This window comes from Aquila chrysaetos, chromosome 7 (genome assembly GCF_900496995.4).
Source record: "Aquila chrysaetos chrysaetos chromosome 7, bAquChr1.4, whole genome shotgun sequence".
Taxonomy (NCBI): Eukaryota; Metazoa; Chordata; class Aves; order Accipitriformes; family Accipitridae; genus Aquila; species Aquila chrysaetos.
In genome coordinates, this window is record NC_044010.1 from 15,154,714 (window position 1) to 15,182,074 (window position 27,361).

Sequence of the window (27,361 nt, forward strand, 5' to 3'; positions counted from 1 at the left end):
CAAAAGATAAAAACAGAAGTCATAAAATGTGTTATTTTTTAGGGGACAGCTCCTTGGAAGCTTAGAAGAGGTTAAGAAGGATTCATAATAGAGAGGAATGTGGGAGGTTGTGTAATAAACTGATATTTGTTAGTGGAAAGACAAGTATCGAAAGCTGTGAACCACTGGGAGAACTTTTTTTTTCAATGGTAGCTGGTTTATTCAGCTTACTCAGTTGTCTTCAAGACTGTTGAACAACATGACTGGTTTTGTTATGGCATTTGGGAAAGCTGCACATCAATACTATTAAAACAGCATTAGTGTCTGGAGAGTACGAGACCTCCTTTGACATGCTTGACCAGATTAATAAAATAAGCAAAGATCATTTCCTAGAATGCAATTTTTGCACCATTTGAAATTATTGCATAGATAACAGTGCAGTTTCTTTTCCAAAAGGGCAGAAAATCCAGTTTTTAGAATTAGTTAACCCCATACTGAGACAATTTGGCTCTTGGCTGCATCCACCCATGTTGGGCCCCTTCCAGAAGCTGCTAGAAGTGGTTCCTACTCTGCTGCAGTCCTGCAGTATCAATTACAGCAGGTAGGTTTGGGGGTACCTTTGCCCCCCCAGTTTGTCTGTAACCCAATTGCTGCCACTGGCCTCCTCTAACAAGCTGGCTCTTTCATGTACGCAGCCACCTCACTGACGGCCTAAAATGTCCTTGCTGCTGCCAGCCCAGCTGGCAGAAATAAGATTCATTGCATCCGTTTTAAGCTGTGTCACTTTATTTTACCCCAAAGAGTAAACTGAATGTACATTTTACACAGTTGAATTATAATATTTAACAAAGATTATACTGAATACTGTCTCTGAAATGTGGTTCTGCTCTGGACACAATGTCCTCAAAGCCAGCAGTGCAACCTGGTTGCGTGCAGCTGGCTGTGGGGACTGGCCCAGGAGCTTCTTCCTATATTTTTGTATATAGCCATTTTTCAGAACCTGGTCTGCACTTTAACAAAGCAGTTACTAGTATGTACTTGAGCCATTAATTCCAGGTTATATGGTTTCCCTGAGAATTGCCATCTGTCATGCTTTTCTGTTTGGAGGTCACTCAAAGTTACCTCAGGTTGGTATCCTAAGACAGTAGATTGAAAGGATAAACCATGTGCTTCGTCTTTAACCCTTAGTTATCCTTTTCCCTTTCAGCACCCTCCTTGATAGGTATGGTAAGGAAGGACTGGGCTTCCCAAAACAGCATTGCCCTCTCTTGGCAAGAGCCGGACTTTCCCCATGGAGCAATTCTGGACTACGAGATCAAGTACTATGAGAAAGTAGGTCTCGTTTACAGCATCACCCAAACTCAGATCCTAAAGAGCAATATGTTTCGTATTTTTAATATTTAAAAAAAATACTTTAAACTTTTCACTTGATCCCACATACAATGCTATATAAGTAGACGTTTTATTTTGTACTGATTTTTTGTTGGTTTACTTCTAATTTGTTAATGACTGTCTTGTTTCACATCAGAATCAAGTAGAGCAGCAAGCAGGCAGTAAAGATACCTGTCTCATAGTAACTATATTTACGAACATGGATAAATGGATCCTATGCTTGAACATATTTTGATTTATGAACTGTAAGAACTTTATATTACAGTGACACTGAAACAATACAACTGAGGTGAATATCAATGCAATTTCATTTTGCAGCATTATTTAGCAATAATCTGTGCTTAAATGATAGAGTGCACCAGCCTTGTTTAGAGGGTTACAGAAGGTTACAAGCGAGAGAAACTGCGTGACATTCATGTCAAATTTCTGGCATTCTGTCAAAATTACGTGATTTCACACAAAACAGAGCAACATGCATTACAAGTAAAGGTACAAGGTACATACTCAGCATGTCTTGTGAAAGCATAATTTGAAGCCTGCTTTCCCCAAAGCACAAAGCACATTTTGTCATTTCCAGTTGGCTACAGAGCCTTGTACCAGTGTAAAATTTAGTGCTAACCAGTGCCTTCGTTACTAAAGACATAGACAGTAAATTTTTGGTGTCCATACCTTAAACAGTTGCCTGCTAAGTCAGTTCTTGCTGTTTCTCTGTCCCCATCTGAAAGTCACAATGGAACTAATGGATATGTGAGAAGACCACAAAGAACAGAAATATAAGCAAAGCCATGAAAGAAAGATTTAAGGATGTTAGGCTCTGTAAATACCTGAGAATTTTCTTCCTTGGCTGCACTTCTCTATTGAGATTATGCAGCTTTAATAATGCAGAAAAGAAAGGGTAAATTGGGAAAAAAAAAATCCAAACAATTTAAATAGCACAGCTAGAGGGAGAAGACAGATTGCTTAGAATATTTGGTAGCCAAAGCAGGGAAACCTTATTTTCCTACACTAATGGGAGTCCTTCAGGTTTTGATCCATTACCATAGTAAGCCACATTATGACTTGCACTGCCCTTGTTTTGTCTGTTGATATTAAAATAATAACCAGGTGAATTAAACAAGAGAAATAGTGAGATTTTTTTCAGTTGAATAGGAATAATTTCCAAGATCCAGAACCATTCATATGGAAGTTAAATTATAAAGCTTAGATTTATAAAAATCCTTTATCAATAGATTATCTGCCAATATCTGTCAATACAGAGCAACATGGCAAATAGCTCTCTTTAGAGGTCTACATATTACCTACTCTTGTCCATTGTGCAGCAAGACTACATACACAGGCTTCATGGCCCTTTGGTATATACAGTTTAAACCACTCCTATCTGTTTCTACCAAAAAAGAACCATTTTCTGTTTTCACCTTTTATAATGCATAAGGTGTATGTTCTAGCTATAAACTTCTCTTCCCTCTTCGGTGTGGGGAGATAAATGCACTGCTGGCATCTTCCAGTACTGTTGCACAGGCGTTATTTTCTTCCGAAGTCACTAACTGAACTAAATGCTTAGCTCTTGAATACAGCTGTTGTTAGTAAGTTAGAACAGGCATGATCCCTGGCAATGCTAGGTAATAGGCAGAATGAGAGACAAACAAGCCAGCAATAGCAGTAAGATCACTTATTTGAGCAGAGGAATAGGTATGTGACAGATTTTCAAGAACTCCCTTGGAGACTAGATTCTAGAGCAGAGAGATGAATAATCTAGTACGGCAAGTCAGTCTGCTGGTTTACAGTATTAAATTAGAAAATGTGATTTTATACCACTTCATTTAAGTAGTGCTGAAGAAACCTACATTATAACTGTAACACTGGGTAAGTATAGTGGCCAAATGCAAATGGGATTTGTATATTGAAAACAAAGAGGGACAGCTCCTACCTCAAAGCCAGAAAATATTAACATGCACAATCAATTCCATTATTAACAGTTTCAATTAATTCATTCTTCTTCACCTCTGTGTATTAAATAGCATAGTTTGTGTAATGTCAGGGGTAGATGTAGCAAGTGAAACTATAACCTTTCAGCCTTCCCAGTAACCCTTAAAGAGGGAATTGTCAGCATTCATGTTCTCAGCAGCAGTGACAAAACAGGGATGGTGTTGCATACCCACAAGAAATGTGATAAAAGTGAAATAATTGTCTACTGGATTTAATATGAATTTACCACAAAGACATCCCTCTATTGGAGAGTAAAAAATGCAGGTAAAGTTCAAGAACATGTTAAGCATGAAAAGCTCAGGAATTTTATTAATGTCTTAAGGAGTCAAGAAAAAAGCAGAAAACAGTAGTCTTAGGAACTTATAAACACACTAATTAGTAAAATGGAACAGCTTTTGCAGTCCTGTCCTTATCCCTTTTTACCTGTCATTTGTGTTTAAAAAAGAAAAGAGGTTTTATTCTGAAATACAATACAAGAAATTGAATGTCTCCCTCAAATACAAACACTCAGTCTCCCAAATTCAACCGATTGTATCAGTTTCTTAACTTTGTGAAACTCCGTAGAACTCTGCAAGGTTTAAAAGTTTTACAAGTATGAACTGCTATTTCTTATAAGATTCCTTGTTGACATTTGCAAAATTGTCAAGATGACATTGGGGCGCACATTAGGGGAGCATGCTTGCTTTTAATTATAACCAGTAGGAATTCTGCAGCTCACAAATGGAAGTCATATCTTGCCATGTGCTCCCAAGGTTTCAGGAAAGATATGTAAACTTAGAGAAATCAAGTAGCCATCTATTAAACTACTGTGAGCGCTCCACAAAATGGGGCAGTTTCCAACAATTTCATAAGTAAGACGAATTAGTGACAGTGAACCCAGAACATAGAGATGCATCTTTCCATGCATATCCAGAACAAGTTGAACATGGGAAGGAGGCTAGACTGTGCTAAATATGGAAGGAACTCATATTTGCACTCTTGTGCAATACAAATTGCATACAGAGAATTATCAAAAGAGCAAGTCCTCTTATGAAAAATATTCACATCTTCTGAGACAGACTTTACCAAATAATAAAGAAATAAAGTAGAGAAGGAAAGTTGTGCAAGGCTATCAATAAGCTGCAAGTAGGGAACACATACATTAATTTAAAAATATAATAAAGCAGGTCATTAATTTGTTTGCTTTAAAGCACCTTCTTCCCTATGACCTTCATTGCTTCAATGAATTGCTGCAAAATACTCGGAATCATAACTTAAGAGAATTTTGTTTGGCTTTCTATCAGTGTCTAAAAATGAAAATCTTCAGAAAATAACAGAACTTCGTTGTGAGCCAATTCAATATGGATTGTACAGATTTTTAGTTTCCTGATTAGGAATACACTGTTAGGTATTTATGTGGTTGGCTGACAAGAGGTCACTTTGTTCTTCAGCTTTTCAGCCAAAAATGCAGTGAACATAAGCTGACCTAGGACATAATTAGAGAGCTGACTTGGCCTGTGAGGAGAACAAAAGTTCCTAGATATTCAGTCCAAGATGCTAAGAGTTTCTGTCACAGTAAAGAGGAAAAGTTTTCCATTGCTTGAATAGTTATGTGATGTAACCAGAGAGAGAATATCATGATCCTGAAATAATACTGTATATTGAGGGCTGGTAGTTGAAATATCTTCCGGTAGATTATGAATCATTCTGAAAACTATACAGTTAACAACATTTGTCACCTTAGACGATAAGTGAATCTTTGCAACAACACACAAAGAATCTTTCAAATGTTTGACCTTAGAGATCTAAGATGTACTCTGAAAAGCACTTCTTCATAGACCTTCTTTGGAGTCTTCATAGATACTAAATATATGGAAATTATCTCTGTTGATACAGGATGTCTGCTCTATTCTGCAATCCGTTATCTATCCATTCTATTTTGTAATCCTTTAATATCTTCCACAAACAGCCCAGTACTTTTAAAAGAAAAAAATCTCTCATAGGCAGTATTGTCTTTCCCTTTAAAAATCAAGCTCCGGTTATCAATATAATCTCAGTTTCCTTGCTAATAGTAATCAACTTTTGTTTTATACTTTAAAACTACCACTCAGACACTGATCAAAGCTTAAACTTTTTGAAAGATTCCAGGGCATCATAGTCTATTCACCTCTCACCAAATAGGTCACATGTTCGAGTCAGATGGAGGAGCGGGATAATACACGGCCTTGTTACAGCCTTGTAATGACGCTGGGTCCTTCTGTAGGAATTCCCTCACGGGAAAGGAAACACAGTATGCAGTGGATATAAACCATACCAGCTGCACTTCAGGTTGTGCAGCTGAACTGGAAGATGCTTATTCCTCCCCTTTTCCACCCAAACTCTTAAAGTTAATCATAAAAAATTAATGCTCCCTGACAGCCATATTAAGCATACCAAGCTGTATACGTAGCAGCAACTGTCTTAAGTATGTTCTCCCATACGGCCCAAATACACCAGCTGGATTATATTTTCTGTTACACACAAGACAATATATAATTAGCTGAGGAAGACTGTCTATAGAGAAGAGATTTTAATGGGATGTACCCGAGCAGTATTCCAAGGCATTGCAATGACATCTCCAAATAGAGAATATCTTCTGGAGCAGGGTGTAGGATAGAGGGGCTGGCTGATGTTTCTTCTCTTTCTTGTCTTTTGATAAAATTTACACTAAAGCCAAATCCCTTTGACAAAATACTTCATTTTGTTGGCAGACTCAATTTGCAACTCATAGGCAGTTTTCACATAAAAATTTTAACCCATCTCCATATGACAGCAAGTGGACAGGATATGTAGGATATCAGGTATGACTTTTCCTCCATTCCAGTATTATTTAGAGTTGAATTAATAAATAAAAGAGAGAAAATAACTGATCAGTAGAAGCAAGGGGGAAATTAGTTTTCCAATGAGATTTTAAAAAGAGATGAAGAGCTGATGAGGCAGAGAGATAGAGGAAAGTACCAGATTTAAAGAATTAGAAAGCAGTATGACCTTGTTAATTTTTCTATCAGCCTACGGCTGTTTTTATTTAACTTATATGAGAAATGATGATCCTTCTTAAAATCTAATATTAAAACAAACACTGCTATTTCTTTGAATATTCATTAGTATGAATTAAAATGAGCAATCCTGAATTTGAGTAGTAAAATACGTAAGAGATGTTGAGGTAAATGACTTGATAGGAATAATGTGAAAATTTAAGACTATCAACGCGTAATGTTTTGAATGTAATTTTGTCTTTCAGAATTGTTTGCCTACAGTAGTATTCTGTAGTTTAAAGCAAATCTATGTGTCTAGAAATATGTGCACCATATTATTTCAAAGCCATGGAAGTGTATATGTATGATAGATTACACACTGTGTGCTTTGACGGCAAAAAGATGTGGCACTCAGTGCATGTACAGAGGTATGAACTGATATCCTTGCTATTTTTTTCCACACTTTTTGAGGAACAGATAATCTTGTGCTTTGCTCAATACCGCACTGAAGACTAGCACAGCAATAGCACAGTCCTGAGAGCCCTGGGAACACGCCAAGCTCACTTTCACGCAAGTGCCCAAGTTGTTTCATTCCAGCTTTTTTTCCCATGTGAGCTGCCAGTGTAAGGTGTGTGTGACTCATCCCTCTTTAGGACAACAGATGTTCCTTTGTGTCTTCTCCAGCTAAGGAGGTATTTCATTATGATCTTCTCAGATTAATTCAGTTCTGTTCAGGCAGAACCTGACCCTACTTGAGCATTGGCTGGAATCTAACCTCAATGAACAGGAGCCATACATGTTGTCGTTAGACAAGATATGGACATTTCTTATAAGAAGCCACATCATGTAGATCAGACAGTCCTCTGAATTTCTCGGTGACATCTTGGAAAGGTGAAGTAAAATTAGTCATTTCTCTTCTATAGCCCTTTGCCTTTCTGTGAAGTCTATATGACACATGTGAGGTTCATTGACCCTCAGCCTCCCTACTACTTGAATAGCTAAACCACTCCTGTCTTGCCACCTTTTTAATTACAATTTTGCATAATGTGTAACTGAGTTAGAAGGATCACATTTTTTCAGACATTGTAACTATGTTACAACTTCCCTATTTCCCTTAAGTACCAGCTATTACTTTCTTGGTTCAGATTTTACTTTTATGTTAGATTTTTAAATCGTGAAGAATAATATATGCACCAGCCCCAATCCACGTGAGGCTGAAGGGAGCCTGCAGACTGTGTGATGTTATTCATGAGCAGGCATAGTTCATTTGGTACTGTTGTGGCTAGATTGTTAGCATGTACTTGTTCTTTCTCTGGGCATATTCTTTTATTGTTGCTATACCTACCATAGCATGCTTGATAACTTTGCGAGCTTCCTGACTAAATTTTAAAGTCAACATCAGTGACAAGATTAGGGAACAGGAAAAGGCTTATAACAGTAGGGATGAGCATATGAGCACTTCAGGTGCCTGGCCAGTCAGTGAGTATACTCAGTATAAAATAGCAAGCACTATGCTGTTAGCATTGAATGATCAGCTGGGCAATCTTTAGCCTCATGCTAATCATTCTCTTTTAAAACAAACACTTTGCTCCAGTAGTATTTTTCAATTACTCAAATTATTTGAGGTGTAAGTAGCAATCTGCTGCCTACAAGTAAAATGTTTCTGATGTGACTAGAAGCAAGAAATGTAGGGCTCATGCAATAATACATTTCCATTACATTTTCAGCACGTTCTCATAAAAACAAGAGCATTGAGTAATTTGAATGTATAAGAGCTCTTGGACAGTAGTGTTAAGCAGACCTTAGTATTTGACCATAGCTGCAGGAACTGATCAACATGTCACAGTGAGGCGCTGGGGCTCCAATGAGTGCCTCTGGCATTCTTGGCCATTCAGAGCTCCTGGGAAATGAACCATGTCTGGTGAATGTTTTTAAAAAATAATCACTACAAATGTGCTTTGGGAGATAATCATTAAAATGAAATCTCCTAGCTTATTTTAGCATAGTAAGTGATGTTAAACAGGCTTCTCAGTTTTCTTATTCTGCTGTTATTAACCTAGTTTCCCAAGGGAAGAACTGTAAAAGCCTTAGATTCTAAAAAGAAAAAAAATAGGTCTCAGAACTGTTGAAAACGAGAGTGAATAATTATGAGACTCTCTGACCAGATACAATTTTTGCCTGCAGGAAAGAACCTAAGGACCTTGCAGCAGCCATTATTAATGACACTGATATAATTACTATTAGGAGAAAAAGAAATCTGGCCTCTAAATATCAATTATATGCAGCAGAGCGTTTATCAAAGAAGTTCTGAGCTAGGCCTTCTCCATTAGGTGCTTGGTTTGGCTAGTCTCCTAATCATCATCATCAATTATTTAGAGATAGCTTCTAAACCTTTGTATTTAATAATAAAGTAGCCTACAGAGCTATTACTATTGTCATTCCTGCTGAACCAAAAAATCTCAACGAGAAACATAATGCTGTTTAAGCAAGCCTAGTGGATTTGATTTTAAAAAAAACAACATAGCTCAGTCTCTGCTGATCTTGTGTTCTTGTCTGTAGCCAATACCATTTTCCCCAAGGAAAATTACATGTACAATGCTTATTCCAGTAACTGCTAGAAGAGCTGCACAAATGTAGTAAAAGTGCATTAATGGTTTTGAATAAATGGTTTTCAAACTCTTTCAAAGACATAGGCATAGTAGGTATGGAAACTATTAAAAGACAACAAACACAGCTAGTTCCATACGTCAAAGAAAGCTAAGAAAGCTAAATGCGCTGATAGCAGAGGCTGATTCCTAATAAAAAGAATTATTAAAACATTTTTTTCTAGCCATTCAGCATTTGAACTTCAAAAAAATAGTTTTAAAAATACACAGCAAGAATAATAGTTAGCCACAAGAATCAGCTGTTAATCTTAAGCATGTGATTAGGTAGGGTAAAAATTCAGGAGCGGCTATTTTATAGTGCAGTAAGTTTCAGCTCCCTCCTGAGGACAAACTTTAGATGATTTTGATGAAGATATTGTAAAAAAGAAACGTTGTCTCTTCAGAGAGAATATATCATTACACAAATGGAAGTGGTAAGAAGTTTAACATGTTTAATCCTGAGTTAACAAAATAGAGAATGTACTCTCAACTTAAAACATGTTATTATTGTTGTTGTTGTTGCTGTTACTATTAACCAGTTTCAGTGTGTTCACCTCTGAGTTTACGTGCAGTAAGTTTTAGTAGTATCTGAAGTTAAGAGTTGTAGTTCCCTCAGATACTTTAACACACATTCAGGACTCAAACTTTGGGTTTGAAAGTTTGACATGTTTTTACAAAAAGAATGGTGAGCTTCATGAGCAATGACCTAAATACAACTAGCATAGCTGCCAAAAGATGGCCATCTCAGCAAAAATAATTTCCTTATTGATAAGTTAAATACAATGTCCAGGTCTCCATTTATCTAAAACCTGTCAGAATGTTTCCTTTAGACCTTCTTAAAATAAGAACTACCTAAAAAGTTCCCAAAAGTCTTCATCTATGAGCCCAAAGTATTTTAAAAACTGAAGCTAGGACAGTGTTTTCATAATACACAAACTACTTGCTGTTTGTAAATTGTTCTTTCACAACCATAAAGGTGGATTCACAGATTAAATCAAGAAGATATGTACTTTGAGACATAAGTGAGGTTGTACCTTTGTCTAAATGAAGAAATGTTCCAATGTGAGGTATCCTTTCACTTACAGTTTTTTTCTGCAATCCTTGGTGCATTCAGGAGGTATTTGGGGAGATAGACGTAAAATGACATGTATTCTTTTGGGGGGGAAAAACAGAGAAAGAAGGAAAGTTCCTTTTTTTTTCCTCTCTTCTTCTGAGACTGCATTGCAACTGCACATGCAGAAGGACAGATTGTTATTAGTTTTCCACTTCTAACATTTTTTTCACACTGAAATGGAAACAAAGCCGCTGAGTGCATAATATAAGCAACCTCTTTTTTATTTGGTAGTGATGTCCCCAAAACAGTCATTCTGGGAGAAGGGAGAAAAATCCAAAGGGAAAGAGGAAGCTCTTTTAAGGAGAACCATTCCATAGTCATGCAATAAAACATACTATTTCCATGTTTAATATTAGTATAAGCATTTTACCGTGTATTAAATAAAAGCTGTGGGTGTGGTGGTGGTGGGGAGTGGTTGTTGGAATGAAAAATGAACATTAGAGGAGCTTTTCATTTAAATACATTTCATTAGCCAACTTGAATTCACAGAAAGGGTATGTTATTCAGTAACTCCCATGTAGTTTTGTTAGTTTTGTACCCTAGTAAAATCATGAATGTTTATTTTGTTGACTTAAAGAAATATAATTTAAAAATTCTCTCTTTTTCTTTTTCTTTTTTTTTTTTTTTAATGTATTAATAATAATAGTTTCAAAGTGCCCTTTCCTGATGTTCTTGTCAGGGAGGCTGAGTTAACAACCTATTATTATGTACTCCTTACCGAGCTGTTAATAGCTTTAGAGTCTTTTGCAGGAATTCACCTGCTGCTCATAAACACATTTATGTTGCTGTAGGAACTTCACCAGGTTGATGCATCTTGTATTTGCAATGACCTTGCACAAACTATCTGTTTTTCTTGCATATAATGCCAGAAGTACTAACATATTATATTAAAACAATGGCAATTCTTTAGTGACTGACAGCTCTTCCTTGTAAAAAAGATATTGTCACCTGTCTGCAAATTTCTTTAAAATTTTTTCAGACTTCTTTTGTTTGCTTTTACCAACTCCAAAAATATTATTTCTGTTGAAGTTAGTTAAATTAGAAATGGGCACTTCCCTGATATAAAAATAGGAACAAAACTTGCTTTGTCAGTTTTGAAACTGTAAAATCAGCATTTTAGTTTACTTGTTAGATTGTTTACTTTGTCCTCTGAAATTCATGTTAAAATAATTGGGAAAAGTTTTCCATTTTTGCTTTGTACTCGTCTATTAACTTACTGAGGTATTTGAAGAAAACATACATTTAAATAATATGCTATATTTATTATTGATGTAATGCCAGGATCTGCAATATAGTCATGATGCCAGAGATTAATTCAGCCCCTTAGAGTTAATGTTACAAGACAGATGTTTGCTGTCTGCCTGCACTGAGACACAAAAAGATGCACACACACGCTCACAAATACACAAGGAATGTGATGTTTCAGTGACTTTTCAATACGTATTGATATATTTATATCTGAAGAGGTTGGCATAATGAAAAACACTACACAATGTCAAAGGATTGTCCCTATATATAGATCAGCAGGTTCTCTCTTGCCTCTCATTTATTATTTGTATTGGAGTGATTAAAGCCAAACTTTAGTTAGTATCAGACTTTGTATTTTAGAGACAAAGTTCCTCCTCCAAAACTGACTTTTGCTGGTTGAAATCTATATTAATATTGTCAACATTATTCTATAATTACAAGTCCTGATTTTCTTTGAAAATGAAAGTAATTGTCCCAAAGAACTGTATACACAGTTAGCATGTGAAAGACTCCTTATCATAAGACTCGTATAGATTTAAATTAATCCTAATGACTTCAGTTATTTATTCCAGAGTCATAATAGCAATCTGAATCAATCCTATCTATAAAAGTAGGTATTTTGCTTACTTAAATAAAAAGGATAGCTTTATTACTACCTCTGAACCACAGTTAATAGCTTTCTTATGTGTATCTATGAACCAAGTAAACAACTATGAATAGTTTTGCTTTAAGTATGGCTTGTTTGCAAGCTGTTGTACATCAATAAGGATCTTTTCTGTATTTGCCAGGTAGGAAATATTAAGTAGCAAATGAAAACAGAAGAGCGTACATTAGTCTGCTGTTTTAAGAATGAAAGGTATTTGTGTAGAAGATTCAACCTAGGCTCAAACCAATCTTAAAATCAGCCCAGTCACTCTACCTGTCTGTCGTGGTTTAACCCCAGCCAGCAACCAAGCACCACACAGTCGCTTGCTCACTTCCCCCAACCCAGTGGGATGGGGGACAGAATCGGAAGGAAAAAGAAAGTAAAACTCGAGAGTTGAGATAAGAACAGTTTAATAGAACAGAAAGGAAGAAACTAGTGACAATAATAATAATAATAATAATAATAAAAGAATTGGAATATACAAAACAAGTGATGCACAAGGCAGTTGCTCACCACACCAACAGATGCCCATTTAGTTCCCAAGAAGTGATCTCCCCCCAAGGCCAACTCCCCCCAGTTTATGTACTGGGCATGACATCACATGGTATGGAATACCCCTTTGGCCAGTTTGGGTCAGCTGTCCTGGCTGTGTCCCCTCCCAACTTCTTGTGCCCCTCCAGCCCTCTTGCTGGCTGGGCATGAGAAGCTGAAAAATCCTTGACTTAGTCTGAACACTACTGAGCGACGACTGAAAACATCAGTGTGTTACCAACATTCTTCTCACACTGAACCCAGAACATAACACTATACCAGCTACTAGAAAGAAAATTAACTCTATCCCAACCAAAACCAGGATGCTGTCCTAACACCCTGAAAGGCTGAAACACACTTTTAAAAAGAGTTTGAAAGGCTTGTTGCCTCAAGAATTTTTTAATACAGTATGTAGTTTTCACAAGAGCTTTTGTAAAAATGCATACATTACACACAGCAGTTAAAATTTTCCAGCAACATGTTACAAACTTTACAAACCTTACCCTAATCAAAATCCTGGACCTAACTACCTATGGATATTGTAGGGATTCTGAAATTAGGTAAATTAAGCAGTTTTTGTCATCAGCACCATTCGAGCTGAGTTTTGTGTAGCTGACTCAGTGCTGTACTACATTTTTAGGATTGGTAGATTCACTTGAATTTCACAGCTTTGAAAACATGCTGAGCTTTTCTTTGTCAAAATAGAGCATTGGCTACATTGTATTGTGGCAAGTCACCATCACTGTAGAAGTCTTCTGAAAAATTGGATCATTGCTCCTGTGTTGAAATTCCACTTCAATTGTAAGATGCTTCCCTACATTAAAAATGTCTTCACACTTCAATGTGAAATAGGGAAACCACAGTTTTGGGTTCTGCCATGAAGGAATGCATCAGTTTTTTGTGTACAGCTGTGATTTTACCAATGTTGCTAATTTTAGGTGTGAGAAGATTGCCTGCCATATGTCTCAGCAACTTAGAGACCTTCAGGTGTTTGGACTGTGGCTTTTTACATGGCAGTTTTTTTACATCACATCAGTTGTCCCTTTCTGTTATCTTTCCTCCAGGGTCTTGCATTTTCAATTTAAAAATTTCATTTTCCAGTGACCTACTTCCCATCTGTAACTAGAAGTACTGTTCCTATGATATACAGAGATATGTTGAGTTTGACTGCACAAATCACTGACATTCATGATCATTCACTATTTCTTATAGATGAGGAACTAGACTATATTCAATAAAATCATCAGGAAGCAGATTTAAAACAAAAAAAACCCACAGTATTTTTTAAAAAACATTTGTAATTAAACTTGTTGTCTAGGGACGTTTTGGAAGCCACAAGCAAAATTGGTTCAAAAAAATAATTAAGTAGATTCATGGAAGAAAAGTCCATGAGCTGTAAAATGTAATGAAGCAAATTTTGTTAATTCAGAAACCCACTAATCTGCAGATTGCTGGACTCTGGGGGAGTGTTAAAGGTGAGCATGGGGAGAAGGAACCTGTACTGCTTTTGTGGAGTCTCAAGTCTGCAGTGGCATATACAGGACCTGAATCAGAAATTTGAACTATGAATCTCATATGCCAAATGAATGACTTGGGAATTAGCCCACTGGCTCTATGTACCTAGTTCTCTGGGCTTGTTTCACAACAAAGTCAGTCACAGAAGGCTTCCAATCTTGAAATTTTGCAGGATTGCATCTGTTTTCTGTTGAGCTGAATTAGTCAGCATGTTTATTATCTCATATATGAAGTACACCTTAGTGTTAGGTACCTCAGAAGAAACTGTGCTTTACTGTCCAAAGATGACAGCAAAACTTTTGAATACTACGAGTTGATTTTTACTGTTAGTAAGCTACTTCATGCTTGCAGTAATTCCTTACTTCTTTCCAAATGAAAAAGACAGTGCAGGGGAAAAGGAAATTAAAATGAGTGAAAAAATAAGAAAAGTCTTCAGGGACAACTGGAGAGGCTAACATTTTTTTATGCTGAAGTTAGAAAGACTCCTGGAGATACTGGTGCAGAGGTTTTCACTGGTAAGTATTTTTAATTAGCTAACAAATGTTATCAGAGTAGCTCATAACTGCTAGAAAGATGGAATTTAATATCTGTGCTTATCTGACAATTCATGTTTCCCAGTTCCCTTTATTATGTTCTGAATTGCACCCTGTTCCATCACCAACTTAAGGCACAGTCCTGTTTTTATTCCTTTCGATTCAATCTCCTTGTCAGTACGATCAGCAGTGTCCTATCTGTGTGCTGCCTTCACACCGGGTGTTCCCATTTGGCCCACCACGTTAACCACAGAGCTTTTGCTCTGCCCACCTCTCACCCTGTTGTGCTGGCAAGAATGTTAACACTGTTTTAGAGTCACCCTGTCCTCATCTCTCCTCATTTAATTTTCTCTTTTTCATGGTTCACCTCACATCAACTCATTTCTGCCTTTTCAGGTATATAATCCAATTAAAGTGAGGTTTGGCTGGGTTTTGACCTTTCCATATTTTCTTTATGATTGGTTATCTGTTCTTCCCCTTTTCTTGTTGACAGCTTTACTTTATGTATGGAGAAAGTGATGAGCTGACTGACAGGCAATCAAAATATAAAATATTGAAAGGCCAAACAGGTAAAGCACACTTTAGTATTTCAGCTCCCCAAACTGTTACATCTCAGGTTAATCACAAGGGAAGTTGCGAAGGGAAGGGAGAAGATTACAACCTGAAGTGGCTGATGTCTTAAAATGCTGCAGGTTTCTTCTCTGAAGCAAATACTAGAGCCATTGGCAATTTTCTCTATGGCCTTACTTTCTCCTGTCAGCGTTTTCATCTGAGTTCAGATTGGTCCTCAGATCTTCGTAATCACTTTTATAAATTTACTTTAAGTTTGTTGGTCAGCTGGAAACCAAAGGTACAAGATTATTAGGAAGAATATTAATGGTATCTTTGACTGTTATTTCTATTATTGTAATTTTTCTTATCACTCTATATTGCAATGAGAATTTACCTAATCCTGTTGATCATATTGTAATCAGATAGTAATTAATGTTAGAAGCACGTTTTTGAGCCTATGAGTCTTTTCTCTAATATCTTCCAAATATTACTGCTGGCATTCGTGTTAATAGATACACTGTAGGTCAAAATAGTCTTCAAAGAGAAAATCATGCACAAAATTAGTAAATATAAAGAAGCTTTCAAAGACAGACTTTGAGTTTCCCAGGTGTAGTTTTACTGATTTCAGTGTAATTACTCCTCATCTACAACAATCTGTGTAAGATGAGATGTGAAACATGACTAGGGGCACTAGGCGTTCAGAAATCCTATTATGGAAATATTTTATTGCAAAGAAAGAAAATAATTTTTGAGAATTATTGGGGACAAATTAGTTGTGAGAGGAATATAGTCAGTATAAATCAGAAGCAATTTCCTTAAATTAGACCTGTGGGGGCTATGGTTTTCTTGGGAAACACAGACGGTAGGTACAAACTCCACAGTTAGCTGTTATTTGTCTTTAATAGATTCTATTTGAACTGATTAATCATATATTGACTATACCTAGTAATTACCTACTGTTTTATTCTAATGTGTATCGCAACATTAAAGTTCAGGTGACTTGGAAGGTAATTAAGTGCCATCATAGCTGATTCCATGAGAAAAGTAAGGAAGAGGTTGGAGATTTCGTTTCATGATGAACCAGAGCTATGATTAATAAAAATTCCTATCTTCCAGAATTGTGGTCATTCCTTTAAAATAATGATGCTTCCTCTGTAGGTCACATTGTGTATATCCTTCAAACTGATGTATCTAGGAGAGAAGAAAAATGTGACCAAATGGTCTCATAAAAGATTCTTTTTTATTATTGGTGCTTTTATTTAAACATTGATAATGTCTGAATCGTGGAACTCTGAATCTTCTTTACTTTAATGTGGTACTTATTCAGCTTTGACATTGTGCTTTAGTGCACAGGAGAAAGACCTCGTCCCTGTGGTATATAGATTGAATCTCTATTAGTATTTCTTTCTGCTAAGTGATAGCACTCTGAAAAGGCTAAGCAGGATTATATGGCTTAAGTACAGAATTTTCATGTTGGAGGACAATAGATATAAACTAGAAAATGTATTTGCAAGCAGTTGATAATAAATTCAGTTACTGTCTCCTTGGATTCTTTCTGCACACATACATTTGGAAGTTGTAGGTACACAATAAGTATGTTTTCAGCTGGCAGAAGCCTTTGAAAACCCTTTCCCCAGTCTGAATTTAAGAAGGCTTTTCAGTTACTCATGGGACTCAATGAACCGAATACCTTGTCATTCGTAAAATAAGCTAGACACAGAGTAAATTGCAAGACAGTGGTAATTTCTGGACCTCCCATTATATATCTAAATGATAGAGAATTATATTTGGTTATTTTTTTTCAATTGCTAAAATAAGGACTGATACTATTTTGATTAGAGCCATGTTTCTCTTTCCCACTCAATTATTAATGGTGACAAATCTTGTACGCGTGAAAGTACCTGGACTTTTATCAGTGCTTTACTGGTAAAGTTAATCTGTTGAAGGTTATTTGAGCACTATGAGCAAAATTCTACATTTCAGCTTTTATTTCCATTAATTTTTTTGCACTAAACATTTTTAGTTATATATACTTTTTCTCACCCATAGCATCAGAATGTAAACTCTTTGATTGCAGTACGAGTTTAAACTGATAAAAGGTCATCACATTTTGGTTAGTCTTTATCAATATTTTATTTCATATATGTGCACAAAGTCTTCATTTCTGTGCTGTTTCCCTTTGAAGTAACATGGAGATAAAATTAGAGAGCAGCATGTTGTTGTGGGTTAACCCTAGCCAGCAACTAAGCACCACGCAGCCACTCACTCACTTCCCCACCCCGCAGTGGGATGGGGGACAGAATCGGAAGGAAAAGGGTAAAACTTCGTGGGTTGAGATAAGAACAGTTTAATAGAACAGAAAGGAAGAAACTAATAATGATAATAATAACAATACTAAAATGACAATAATAATAATAATAATAAAAGAATTGGAATATACAAAACAAGTGATGCACAAGGCAGTTGCTCACCACTCACCAACAGATGCCCATTTAGTTCCCAAGAAGTGATCTCCCCCCAAGGCCAACTCCCCCCAGTTTATGTACTGGGCATGACATCACATGGTATGGAATACCCCTTTGGCCAGTTTGGGTCAGCTGTCCTGGCTGTGTCCCCTCCCAACTTCTTGTGCCCGTCCAGCCTTCTTGCTGGCTGGGCATGAGAAGCTGAAAAATCCTTGACTTAGTCTGAACACTACTGAGCAACAACTGAAAACATCAGTGTGTTATCAACATTCTTCTCATACTGAACCCAAAACATAACACTATACCAGCTACTAGAAAGAAAATTAACTCTATCCCAGCCAAAACCAGGACACATGTTCACATAGGTGTGGCATGTGGAGGTTTATTTGTTTGCCAGTCAAATAAATGTTAATTGGCTATTAACAAAAGTCAGTGTTAATAGTCATCAGAGTTTCTTTTGAGCATATGAGAAAAATGGTAATACTCATCACAATAATATAACATCTGGATATTGAATGGATATGACATTCATTAATTAATTTCAGTGAGTGAAGAACTATCATTTAATCTGATGATGCCATACAGTGAAACTGTTTCATTACTGCATATGTTGATGGAACAGATCCAGCTATTCTGGTGCATTGCAAAAGCAGAAAGCTTTTCATTATTTTTTATACTCTGATCCTGCTACTCCATTAAATCAGTTTGTCTAGTCTTAGACCAGTAGCACTATTGTAACTTCCATTCAGTCAGTCTATTTCTTTAGATATGAAAAAATGTCTTAACTATAAAGCCAAGTATAAAATTAGGATAGATACAGATTCAGATACTCATGCAGAGGTGGCTGCAGGAAGGAGTTTGATTCCGAAAGGTTTTCATGTTCATGCACAGACCAAACTGTCACGGATTTGTGAACACTGTCACTCATAATCAGAACTGAATCCACTGACAAGAAGAGTCACACAAACAATAAGAAAAATACAATTTCCTTAGAAATAGAGATAACATTTTCAAAGTTCATAATATAATTCTGTTTAACTTGGATAGCTAGTCATAGGCTTTGTATTACATCGTGTAATAATATTGGGTTCACTTGTCATTTGGATTATATTTATTTTTTAATTACAGATTTTCACCAAGATAAATTTGCAGTAGTCTATGGAAGAAGTCTTGTGAATTTCCTCATATCAGATTCTGACTAGTAGTTATATGAGTATATTAGATTAGATAGACTCCTTTAATTTATGTTTAAACCCTCAGCCCCTGTGTTCTCAGAACTGCTTCTTGTGAGTCCTATGCCGTCTTAAAATCACAAATGCTGCTCTAATACTAATGTGAAGGATCAGAGCATTTCTTGTACTTCTCCTTTTATATGAACTCTGAGCTGTATATAATGGCCAACAGTTCACTTACTGCTTACATGCAATGGCAAATACAGCCATATCAGTGAAACCTTTCTTTTATTTTGCAGGTTTTCTAGTAGTCCTCTGTAGTCATCAAGAAATACAGAACAGATGTATTCCTTGACAATTCCCATTGATCCTGGTCCCGTCACTGTCCAGGTCAGAGATCTATCACAGAGCATACTGTGGCTCCTTCTAGCCCACAAAACCATGCTTCCTTTCTATGGAAAATAGGGTGCATGGCCGGAGGGCTGATATATGTCTAAGTTTTGCCACAACATAAAATCAGGGTCTTGTAAAAGCATGCACTAACACCCAGGAGGTACATCTAAGTCCTGTAGTTTAAAATTCACTTTTTGAACCCAGAATCCATGCAAAAGCAAGTGCATATTATCTGTGTTAAAAGTATGACAAAGCATTCCATACTTCACTGAAGACTAGAATTGTATTGTTTTATTCTGAGACCATCTTTAGCCTTCCTGGGAAAGATCATGGCAGAAGGAGTGGCCAACCTTGAAAGTCACCCCCATCAACCTCAGACTGCATTTCTCTGTGGAAAGCTCTGGCTTTCCAGGTAGGCTGCAGATCTTGTCATTGTCATGAGAAGGGAGTAATGGCAAAGCATCCACTCTTTGGAGAATTGTCTTACGTATGAATCCAGTCCAAAAAGACTAATTTCTTTGTGTGAAACATTCACATAAACCAGTGTGAAGTTTCCAGCTATTAATCATTTTGTCTCGAGTTTGAGCAACTTTCTCCTCAGGTACTGGCTTCTGAAACTTTTTCTTCTCAAACACACCAAAGTGACAGGTTGCCTTTTGCCTATTTCACTTGCAACAACAAATCCTACCCACTTTCCCATATGGCAGCAGTATTACTTTTATGATTGTGTACTCCTAGACATTGGTTTTCGGACTCTGTGATGGATGGCATAAGAGGCTGCAGAAAGGAAGGAAAAAGGAGCTGGGAGGGCACGGAGATGCGACCCCTCAGGGCCTCCTGCAGGCAGCCCCAGGCAGGTGGTGAGGGGGCAGCAAGACAGACAACCCTTGGAGGTGACCAAAATCCATTCCACTGCCCAGAAGGGACAGGCAGAGATGGCTGCACCTCAGGAAGTTGCTGTTAGCCACAGCCTGCCCACGTGGACAGAGGAACCCATTTTGTTGATTAAATGTTACCATCACAGTCCTTGTCACACTCATTATCTTTGACCAACTACAAATAATTATACTTGATAACTGTCTGTCCACATCCCTGGTTACAGAGATGCTATATCCCAAATGCTATGTTTTACAGAAGCAGTAGTTAGCCTGTAATAACAGATACAACATAACAGATATAGCTCAGGTTGATTTTTTCACAAGTCATTCCCAGTTCTTTGCTGCCACTGGTCTTGTTCTGCAGACTTCAGGGAGTAAATCTTATCGAGTCTTGGGGAGTCTCTACCACTTTTTGACAAAATTTCCATTTCCATCCTCCTCTGAAGGAACGTATTTCTTTTTACAATTCCATCAAATTATTTCTTCAATCTCTCCAGCAGGTCAGAAAAAACAGTAAATTGTTACATGCTTGGAACTTGATTTCAAGCAGCAAGGTAGTCTGGGGAAAGGAAGTGGCTTGCAACTATTACATTGTAGAGTGAAAATCCCTTAGGTGCTGTTCTCCTCTTTATCTTACAGGTTGCAGACAGAGCCTAAATAAAAATTTCCAGAGCATTGCAGAGTGTAAGGTCTCTGCCCACCTATGTTTGGGCCATGACAGATGGAGCACATAGTACTCTCTAAAACTTTGAACTGAAGCGTACTAATACCTGTATAAAACAAGCATTGCTGTTTACATAACGTTTAATGAACATATCCAGAATCTTTCCTTCAATGGTTGTCATGTCTTTACCTGAACTGAAGTGCAGAAACAGAGTCTTATATTGATTTTGTATTTAACAGGCAAGATCACAAACATTGGGCCATACCTATGAGTCAGTGTGGTCTTAGGATAGTGCAAAATCAGGTGGTTTCTTTTTTTTTTCTAATTCTTAGATTGATTTTTAGCTGGTTGCTAGCTTGTGTTGAAAGACTTGGTCTCTTTGGGCAGAAATGTACACACTTTAGCCAACAGCTTCATTACTAAATAAATTCAAGTCTTGTGTTCTGCAAGTTTGCATACCCTGGCCAAGTTACAAGTTATATGACCCCTCTACACATGGAAGTCCCTGGAAATTGCGCATATAACAAGGCTATAGAATAGAAATTAGTTATTCATGACACACTGAATGTTTGTGAAATGTCCATAAAGTAGTATGAAAACTCCTCTGTATGTGTTGGAGTTCTCTATTTCCTTACAAATCTGAGTATTAACCTATTATACCTTTTTTGCTCACATGCTATTTTTCAAGTTGAAGCAAGCTTAATCGCCAAAAAAATAATCCATCACTTTAACAAGTTGGTCTTCTGTCAGAAGAAAATAGATATTTTCTGAAATTTCTAAAAAAAAAAAGTATGTCTAAAATCCACTAACCTGTTCAAAGTTACAACATTTCAAGTAAGTGGGGGAAATCTGATACTTATAGAGGTTGTTAGGTGGTATATTAATCATCATCTCCATCCATAAGTTTACATGTACACTGTGTCTTGCTATTTCAATTTAAATAGATGCTTCTAGCTGTTTCAAAACTTGGTAATAGGCTGTAGAACAAATCAACACTTCCTCTTTCTATAGTTTCTCAAACTATTTCCACTGTTTGAAGTGAGCATTAAATGCAACTATTTTAGATATTGGTCCTTGTTGCCTTCCTTCTCCTCGAGGCTTCACTTAACAGAATCATTAGGTTATTTCTGTGTGTTTGTTTTTTAATTTGGTATTCTTGGCCATCTTGTATGCCTACTGGGGGAATACTGATATACCTGCTGCCCTATGCTAATGTGACTTTGTTACGCCATGACTGAAGTTGACTCAGCATGTTTTATATAAAACTGCTTGTTTTATATAAAAAATATATGTATGTTGCTCAGAAGAGGTTAAGAGTCCAACAGAATCTAACTGAAACCTGTTCTTCTCCTGGTTATATCTCTTCTGTGAACCAGGTTGTTTCGTTCTTAACAGGCTGGAAGCACCCTTTGAATAACTTACACTCTAATATTACTGCATGGTATAATAAATGTATATGGTGCCTATGTGTATCACAGTTGGATTGTTAAGCGTATGCCAAGGACGTTTCTGCTCATATGTCAGTTTGGAGACAAATCCTGCTGCAATGAAGTAAAGCTAGCCTTAAGGCACCATATGAAATATTACAGATTACTGATTTATCAAGTGACAGTAACTAATGACAGGGAATAAACTCTCTCTTCTTCTGAGTCATCCCCTCATGTAAAAGTATCGTCAATGACCTGTCTATCAAAGCAGCACTTCGTTTTTGCACAGCAATCGATGTGGCTGGTCTCCATACTACAGCAGCTGGTCTACAGTGGTAACTCCCAGTGATCTCTGCACAGCATAGTTCTCAGGGATCTCTGCGAGAGTCAGGAATTCTCAGCAGATGCCCAGGATCAATTGCTAGGAGAGTAACAGGGGACTTTTGCAGAGAGTGTTTCTCCTTAAAGAGTGTGAAAGGGAATTTTATGTATGACTACATTGCAGCTACCCGGAAAGAGAAATTAAGTTCAACAGCAGTGAAAGCAGTTGAACCATGCTAGAAGTTTACAGACTTTAAAGAAAAAGTTAATTTTTATTTTCTTTTACCCACAGGTCTACCCACGGATAGCGCCGGCATTTTGGCACTACCTGCGGGTAGAAGTGAGTAGCGGGTATTTGAATACTCCCACATCTTTACCTTACAGCTTACTAGTATTTACTGACCTCCTAGTTTGTCCATTGTGCAAAAATACTTAGCTACCATTCTAGCTGCCATTTTCTGTGAATGTAGTCTTGTACTAATTCCATATTGTTTTGACTACAGTGTAATTACTAACCCAAGTCACAAAGATGTGATGTGTTTATATGCAAGATTAAAGACAAAAAATTGAAATCTTAAGTCAAGGCCATATCATACATTATGACTAGAGCACAAAATCAAAGTACAGAAGTCCATACCTGCACCTCCTTTTATAAACACATTTTACATTCATGAGAAGAATATGGAGCTTCAGTTCTGCTATATCATTTTTGCAAACTTTGTACAACTCAACTTGATATCATTTCTCCCCTCTTTTGTCCCTCAGGAGCATGAGCAGCTCAGCTATTCCTCCACAAGGTCCAAGGCTCCAAGTGTTATCATCACAGGTCTCAAGCCAGCCACCAAGTACATATTTCATATCAGAGTCAGGACGGCAGCAGGATACAGCGGCTATAGCCAGAAGTTTGAATTTGAAACTGGAGATGAAAGTAAGTTTCACTGAAGGAAAAATAATCAGATACAATAGAAGTAGCATCTAATTCTAAACCAGTGAGACATTGGGAGTTTGAATGGCTGAATCCATACCATTTGCTTATCACAAAATGACCACTGCTGTATGATAAAAAACAAGTAAGCTTCAGCCTCACACTTCTGGATTTATAACAACAAATAGAAATTTTAGCCCATCACTGCAGCTGAAGGAATGTTTTCTTCTGCAAAATTTCCTTATGGGTCCCTTCCAACTTGAGATATTCTGTGATTCTATGATCCTTTCTTTGCTTAAAGAAGGCCTTCATTTTGACATCTAGAAATACCCTTAGTCAGGCTTTACTAAGTCCAGCAGCTTCATGCAAGCTCCGAGAACACAGTGATGGAGTCTTTTCTCAGTAGTTGTTAGTGCTCCCAGACTCTACAAATAAAAAAAATAAAGAAAAATTTAACAAATAAAAAAAAGAAAACTTTTATATGCATTTCTGTCAATCAGTAAGCCTACTAAATTTGCCAGTAAGAAGCAAAAAGCCTACATATTCCTACAGAATATGCAAAAAAAAGCTTGATGCTATGTGTGATGTTCATGCTCTGAACAATTTTATATTTGTCATGTATTGCCCTCCATGTTCAAAGAAACTGCAAACAAGGTATGTACAAGCATTTCAGATAAAATTAGTGTCGTAGATACAACACTAAAACACTCATTAATGAAATTACTTTAATTAACCAATTATGTATACCATGTTTTTCATTAGTGTTTTAGAATTCAAGTTGCTTAAGCTGAAGTACAGACTCAAAACTATGTAAGTATTTTCAAGAGCACCCATGGGTTTGTGTACCATTTTCATTGCTTCTTAACTTCTAATTCAAAAATGTTTTAGGGATAGATTTCGAAGGGCTTAATGCCTAATTAGACTTTTTTAAAATTTCTGGGTACTTGTTTGAATAGGAGTTGAACACTTCGGTGCTTTAAAGAATTCCGGTAGATCCCGTCTACATCTTCTGATGCAATAAATACTAGGCTTTAGGCACCCAGGGACATAACTCTTACCAAAAGTAAATGGTATTTAAACCTCTATGAGCCTGTCATGTTTGTGGAAATGTGACTTACTCATCTAAATTGGGAAGACTGTGGTTCCAGTGACATTTCTCTCATTGGCAATGCTGATAGAAACATCTGGCAGTGAGATTCCACCCATTCCTTCCCAGCCTCAAGTCTCCTTCTCAGTTGCACTAATGCAACTGGCTCTTGGGCTGCATAGTGAGTTAGAGCTCACAACACTCTTAAACATTTATTACCTCTATTACTTCTAAGTACTCAGTATGAATCTTGATGGTGAAACATAAACACACATTATATATTTGCTGTTTACCAATGTTTATTGCTTAAGCTTGTCCCTGACTAAAAGTATTTGATTTGTTATAAATTGTGTGATTGAAAGGAAATGCAGACAGAAGAGTTTTTGTTTATGACCAATTGAGATGGAGGTTGAGAGAAATTCTGCCACTGTTTGAAATGGTACCTGGACCTAGATAAAGACTTCTGTTTAATTAAAAGGGTAGTTCAAAGGCCTGTGGTCTTATTCAAATATTTATGCAGTACTGCTTTAGATTTCAAAGGGGAAAAAAAAGTAAAGTAAGTGCCTGCTGGTAAATATTACTTATTTCAGATTGAAGCAGTACTCAGTGACCAGTCAAATGATGCCTTGTTACTCTCCAGATATCTTACTTCCTCACAGTAGTATTTTGAAAGTTGGCCTATTCTAAACTTTAAGGCAATATCAGATGATTATGATCATTCATTTGTACCCCTTTCATAACACAAGCCAAATGTCTAACTCAGTAACTTTTCCAGACAGCTAATGATAGTAGATTGAAATGTAATATCTACCATATACAAATAGTCTTGATTTAAAGTCTTCCAGTAGTGGGGAGCTCACCATATTTATAGGTAGATAGTGCCAGTGCTTAAGCCTCATAATTAAAAATTTGCACCTTATTTCTAGGCTGAATTTTTTTATTTAGCTTGTACCTTCAGACAGTTTTCTGCCAAATTAAAAAGCCAAATACTACCAGAAATCTCTTCCTCATCTAAATGTGTGTATGCCATTTTTAAGAATTCTCTTGTCTTTCCCGTAAGTGATATAAATGCTTTCTCTCACTCTAAAAAAAAAAAATTTTCCAAACATGGAATAATTTTGTAGCTCTCCAAAATTTTAACATCCTTTTTGAAGTATGACATCAGAGCTGAACCTGATACTAAATTAAACTGGAAAACTAAATCTGTTTATGATGCCATAAACAGCCCTAACACCACTTACCTCTTTATAATTCAGTTTTCTTTTACTTATAGGTCTAAGCACTTGCTGCCTGAACTAGGGCATTGTCGTACACAGCTGAATAACTAGAACATAGCAACATTTTTGTCAGTACTGTTGTATTCCAAGATACTGACCTACATTTAGATGGAGGGATTGGGGAGGGTTGTGTTGAGACTTGGACTGCATAGTTATATCAGTACAAGTAAATGTTGTTGCCCTTGCTGGCATGCATCTATCTTACAAACCAGTCCAGGTCAAGCCGTGTAGGAATCTATCTTCATTATTTACTACTCTGACAGTATGCAGCTCAGCTGAAAATTTTCTGGTTTTTTAATATATATTCTTCTCAATTATTCTGAAAGATACCAAATAATATTAGACCAAGGCGGATTATTGCAGCTCCCTCCATCCCTACCCATAAGAAATAAGTTACTTGGTGAAAATTCCACATTTGCAGTTACTTTTCGTGGTCTTTCAGTTAGCCAGATTTTAATTAATTTAATGTGAGCTATACTGATTTTATATAAAGTTAATGGTTTCATGAGAAGGCTGGGAAGAATAGTGTTTTAAAGTCTGTGTTGTCAACAGAAAATTTATCAACCAACAACCTCATAAAAATTACAAAGAATAAGTCGAGTGTTTGATAAAAATCCTTCTCAATTGGCAATAGCTTGTAACATCCTTCAGCTCTCTACCGGTTACACATGTTATAGTCTTGGCATCTAGAGAAGAATTCCAGGACCAGTTACAGGTGAACATCCAAAGTTATTCCATTTACCCTGCTTCAATACTGACATAATTTGTTAATAAACAGTGTTAAAGTGAGGAAACCAAAATTAGGATTTTTCTTTAAAGCGATAGACAAGTTGTAAAAAAGTAACGGTTCATCAACTGTGAGACGTGTATATCAATGTCCGAAAACACACTGTCCTTGGCAGGACAGTGCTGTCATGCTTTCTCCAGTTTACTGGTTGAAACACTATCTGTGCCACTTCAGTTATATAGGATAAAATTAGATACATCTTTACTAGGAACACTAAGACATTTTGGTATAATTATTAATGGTGGTGCATGAGGCAGAAAAAAGACCAACTCTGTAGCAGTAATGAAAAAAGTTAGTTAATCATGCAATGCTGACCTGAATTTTGGGAAGCACCCTCACTTACCAACTAGCAGACTGAGGCAGCCGTTGCTTGGGGAGCATGTTGCTGTTGAACTCTTGTCCCTGCTGCAGAGACCAATAAATAGAACATCTAATAGAGTAAAATTTGTACTTTCTTTCTGAAAGGAGATGGAGTTACCTGGAGAAGTCAGAAAAATTCTCTTCAAGGAAGCACGGGTGGATGAATGGATGTTGTAAGGCATTTCTTCCACTGTTAAAGCTGAGGCTGCTGCTGGGAAATATACCTTTGCAAAACATAGTAAATACTGCTTTTGATGGTGTTCCTTATTGCCATTTTATTCAGTCTCCCTGTTTCACTACCTTACAGGCAAAACACTTCTAGCAAAGCTGACAGGGATTCATACACTCCAGCACACACGTGTACCGCTGCTGTGGCTATAAATTGAAGCATAACCTCACTTGTAGTTCCTGCTTTTATGTGTAGGATCATAGAATAGTTTGGGTTGGAAGGGACCTGTAAAGGTCATCTCG

The 27,361-nt window shown here is 36.8% G+C and overlaps 1 protein-coding gene across 6 annotated transcripts in view; it reads left to right on the forward strand.

The window, feature by feature from the left end:
* Positions 1 to 27,361, forward strand: part of EPHA6 (EPH receptor A6) — a 538,064-nt gene that overhangs the window by 360,266 nt on the left and 150,437 nt on the right. For 4 of the 6 annotated variants that reach the window (XM_030019720.1, XM_030019722.1, XM_030019724.1 and 1 more), the window contains 3 exons: positions 1,187 to 1,311; positions 22,747 to 22,794; positions 23,220 to 23,382. In XM_030019720.1, the coding sequence (XP_029875580.1) occupies positions 1,187 to 1,311; positions 22,747 to 22,794; positions 23,220 to 23,382 (336 nt within the window). The remainder of the gene's footprint in view (positions 1 to 1,186; positions 1,312 to 22,746; positions 22,795 to 23,219; positions 23,383 to 27,361) is intronic. The other 2 variants (XM_030019721.1, XM_030019723.1) reach the window with 1 other exon arrangement.